General features: G+C 44.6%; 1 protein-coding gene across 2 annotated transcripts; it reads left to right on the top strand.

The window, feature by feature from the left end:
* Positions 1 to 914: 914 nt before the first annotated feature.
* LOC117842391 (uncharacterized) lies at positions 915 to 4,270 on the top strand. Of its 2 annotated transcripts, none has more exons than XM_034722817.2 (4): positions 915 to 1,512; positions 3,074 to 3,433; positions 3,514 to 3,567; positions 3,672 to 3,862. In XM_034722817.2, exons 1-4 carry the CDS (start codon positions 958 to 960, stop codon positions 3,714 to 3,716), a joined length of 1,014 nt encoding a protein of 337 aa, XP_034578708.1. In that variant the 5' UTR covers positions 915 to 957; the 3' UTR covers positions 3,717 to 3,862. The 2 variants fall into 2 exon arrangements, with proteins under 2 accessions (XP_034578708.1, XP_034578706.1); XM_034722815.2 differs by having other exon boundaries at positions 920 to 1,512; positions 3,514 to 3,580; positions 3,672 to 4,270.
* The last annotated feature ends 320 nt before the right edge of the window (positions 4,271 to 4,590 follow it).

The following is a 4,590-nucleotide window of genomic DNA, read 5'->3' as shown; positions in this document are numbered from 1 at the left end:
TAAGTATTAAACGTAGACTATTTACAAAACTCATTACATAAGTGGAGGCTAAACGGCGAGATGAATCTATTAAACCTAATTAGTCCATGATTTGATAATATGTTGCTACAGTAAATATTTGCTAATGATGGATTAATTAGACTTAATAGATTCGTCTCGCCGTTTAGCCTCCACTTATGTAATGAATTTTGTAAATAGTCTACGTTTAATACTCCTAATAAGTTTTGTATCAAACATTCGATGTGACACGTACTTAAAAATAAGCAAATAAGCAAAAGTTACCAAACGGTCCTCTCGCTCGTGGTGGATGGCTGAACCGCTGGGTGTACAATGCAGCTGGCTGGTACATTTGACCGTGAGCTGTTGGGTTTAATATGGGACGTAGGCCCATTAAGGGGGTGTTTGGGAGGAGGGGGTTAAACTTTAGCCCTGTCACATTGGATATTCGGATACTAATTAGGAGGACTAAATATAAGCTAATTATAAAACTAATTGCAGAACCCCTAGGCTAAATTGCGAGACGAATCTATTAAGCCTAATTAATCCATCATTAGTGAATGGTTACTGTAGCACCACATTGTCAAATCATGGACTAATTAGGCTTAATAGATTCGTCTCGCGATTTAGCTTAGGGGTTGTGTAATTAGTTTTGTAATTAGTCTAGGTTTAATACTGATAATTAGTGTCCAAACATTCGATGTGACGGGGGCTAAAATTTAGCCCCCTCTTCCCAAACACCCCCTAATTGAAGTGTGGGGCTTTTAATTTATCAGCACGATGGCGATTCGCCGCATCCCTCCACTGGCATATACAGCTCTGCCTGCTTCCTAGTGCCCGAATGGACCACATGTCAGTGAGTGTTTGTACACTTTGGCCCCACCGGACAGTCACAACTTGTCGGCACTCGCGTCGGGCTTTCGCTCGAACCCGAACATTCTAGAAGCATAGGGTTTGGAAATGGCCGACGCGGCGAACGAGGCGCCGCCTCCGGCTCCGGTCGCGGCGGCGGCGGCGGCGGCGGCGGCCGGAGGCGTCGCTCTCACTGGAGGCGTCGGCGGCGGCGGGTGGACCATCCTGATGCCCCCCGCATCCGCGGCCGCCGAGTGGAGAGTCGTGAGGCTGGCGGGGGCCCAATCGGCGGCCGGGACAAGTGCTGCGGGGGAGAGCTCTGCCGGAGGCGGCGTGCCGGAGGTTGCTTTGGAGATGGCGGCGCTGCTTGCTGCGTTGGGTGCTGGGGGTGATCTCCGCGTCGGAGAGGGTTTCATGGTTGGCGGCGGCGCGGGGCAGTTCGTGGCGGGGCGCGGCGGCGAGGGAGGAGACCCGGGTGGGCGCGGCGGCGAGGGAGGAGACCCGGGTGGGCGCGGCGGCGAGGGAGGAGACCCGGGTGGGCGCGGCGGCGAGGGAGGAGACCCAGGTGGGCGCGGCCACGCTGGAGGACCGTACTTGATGCCCGTGCCCGTCGTGTTCATCCCCAACTTCAAGCAGTCCAAAGAAGAGGCGGAGCCGAAAGAGGTACGCTGGTTTCCACGGCCTGCACATTTTTCCGAACAATTTCATAATCCAATCGCATATATGCATTGTTCGTCGGACGGACACCTAACCTCAAGAAGATGTGAAGAATATTTCACCTTTTTTAGGCGCTTGTGCAAATAACTAGTTTGTCATCCTGTTTTTGTATTTGTTGTGAGGCAGCCTCATGTGCTTGATTGTGTTTCTGTATTATGCTCAAAACAAGGTGGGTCACGATAAGTGCAGCATCAGGGTAAACTAGCACTCACCTATCCAGGTAGAACCCATCTACCACTGTTCGCCTAAACGGCCATGCACATTGCATAATTGGAGTGACGGTGTCATATTTGAAGGGATGGCCAACCATTATAAATGGAACTTATCTTTGTAATACTGTTTGAAGGAATGGAACTTTATAAAATTGTAAGGCTGTATTAAGACAAGCAAGTTTGGGGACTTGGCATCTACATGTAGAATCAATGCTGAATTAGTCATGGATCTATGTTTGATTAAAAAAAATAGGGATACATAGCTTAGAGTTGTGCAAGATGGCAAACATGACATGCATATTGTAGATATCTTGAACACAGATTATTATCTGAAAAGTATCCTAATTTTCATAATTTGATATCAGACAGCCTATGTATTGAATTTTCCTGGTCCAACTGTGAAGTCCTGTGCATTTGAGTTGTGCAAGATCAAAGCAGAAATATCACAGCTTTAGAAACATCACTCTTCTTGCATCACTGACGAAATTGGTGAGAAAAGCAGTATGGAATATAGAGATCTTGGTGGGCATATATATTGAACTTATCTTATAGTAGGAACAGATATGATTATGCATTTAAGTTGGAGACAATCATTCTTGTCATTACTGCATGCTGCTTTAGCAGCAGCGATGATCTCTTCTACTTTGCTAGCTATTTCGTTGCCTAGCTCTTTATGCTCTATGCTGTGATCTCTTCTACTCAAAATGTACATTCATATGATAGGGAGTGCGAATAGAACTAACACAATACCTAACACAGCCACATACACATCCAGCGATCCACTTTTGTAGTTGCTTCTGATGGATATGTTAGCTAATGGAATGGAACAGTACCTCAACCTTACATTGTGCATCACCATGTGGTAAATTGATTAAAGCATACCAAATACATAAATTATCGTAATCACCTTGGTGTAATTAATAAAGAATTCGGGTGTGGCTTTGTAGGGACTAGGGAAGAAATAATAATTGTAGCTAGAGCTCGTGCATGTGAAAAATAAAGCATGGCTGCATGGAAATTTGAATGGTTCTATCCTTGACGGAAAGCAAACTTGCTGGGAGAAACAATATTTGGTGAGCTGGGTCCCACCAGTAGTAGATACAAATCATTTGAGAGAGAAGTGATTGATCATGGTGTTGATAGAGTGATATATATAGTGCAGTTTCCACCACATCTAGCAGTTATAGAATGTGATAAGTCCATGATTATGTGATGATGTGCATGTCATTTTTTTTCAATCTACAATAATTGTCAACTGTTTGAGGCAAACTAATTAATCTTTTTTTTTCTTCTAGGATAAAGGTCTGAAAATTGCCAAGCTCATATATGGTGTACTGCTATTTGGTCCCCTTAGCTTCATTGGTCCTATAAACACTGTCCTAGAGGCCAAAGAAATCAAAAACACCATCATGTGGAGAGCTTTCGGAATGTGTTGGGGATTATTAAGCATTGGATTTCACATGAGCTTTCATGGTGGATGGGGTCGTAGGCAAAGAGCGTATGTCCGAAACATTGCGCACTTTAGCCTTACAATCTTTTGCTCTTTTGTGATCTATTATCTGTACCTTCTGCAACCAAGCTCACTAGCAAACTTACAATGGCTAATTTCAATGGAAGCTCTTCTTGCTATGGGACATATCGTGGCTTGGGCTTGGGTGAGTCTTCAAACATTCCACAATAGCATTGTCTTTTTTTTTTTTTTGCTTTTGGATGATAATTTAGATTTATTCTACAGGTGGTACTGGCTATAACACGTGTGGCTTCTAAAGAGGAAAACAGAGATAGTCGGGTACTTCCAAAAAGTAATTCCTTCATTATAGTTTTCTAATACATTCTTTGTTGTACCCCTCATATAATTCTCACCTTTAGTGTCACAAAATGTTGTACCCGCAGATCTCTCAATGTGGTCAAAAGCCCGGCAAGGATGCACAAGGCTAAGGCAAGGATGGGGGTCAATGTGGTCAAAAGCCCGGCAAGGATGCACAAGGCTAAGGCAAGGATGGGGGTCAAGGATGAGCCAAGAGTGGACAAGGTTAAGGCAAGGGTTGTGGTCTAGAATGGGCCAAGGGCGGTGGCCAAGGCTAAGGCGGTGGTGTTCAAGACGCAAGGAGTAAAAAAGATCATCTTGTGAGAAATAGTGACTGCTCTTTTTGAGGGATCTTGGGAATATTTACACAAATCATCGAGCAAGAACTCCGCTGACTTTGCGGTAATCCAAAAACACTCTAAGGTTGAGCTGAGTTTATTCGCTGTCATGTTGCAAGTAGTGACATGCTAGAAGCTTATTTTGACTGTTCATTGAAGCTGAAGTGCTCAGGGTGGTGGTGACATGCCGTTGCGTTACTGTACGCTATATACCCTTATCTTCTTGCTTGAAATATGCCGTACTTTCGTTGAGGAGCTCCTTCGTTTGAATTTTCTTTGCTTCCTAAACACGGCTGGTATTTGATCCTCACCCACTAGACACATGTATAAAGCTTTCGTTTTGTTCATGGGTTGCCCTGTGTGTTCCCCTAAGCTGCCAGGCGTAATCGTGATATTTCGTTTTGATTGCGTCTGTAAGCCGTGCCTGACACTTGTGTCAGCTGCAGCATGCTTTCAACCTGTTTAGTCTTTCATTAAAGTAGGATGCACGTCGCAGCAATTACATGTAGCGTAGCCCTATGTCATACTATTCCTTTGTACTCCTCTCTCACAAATCTTGTATACAACAAATTGGTATATGAATGAAAGTGTTCAGGTCGGCTTCTTGCCTGCCGTAGCCTCCTTCAAAAAATTATGCGGTACACCGTTAATTAGTTCTTCATATCGG

Source organism: Setaria viridis, chromosome 2 (assembly GCF_005286985.2).
Source record: "Setaria viridis chromosome 2, Setaria_viridis_v4.0, whole genome shotgun sequence".
NCBI lineage: Eukaryota > Viridiplantae > Streptophyta > Magnoliopsida > Poales > Poaceae > Setaria > Setaria viridis.
Note: the sequence above shows the minus strand (reverse complement) of the source record. Positions and strands in the feature narration are given on the sequence as shown.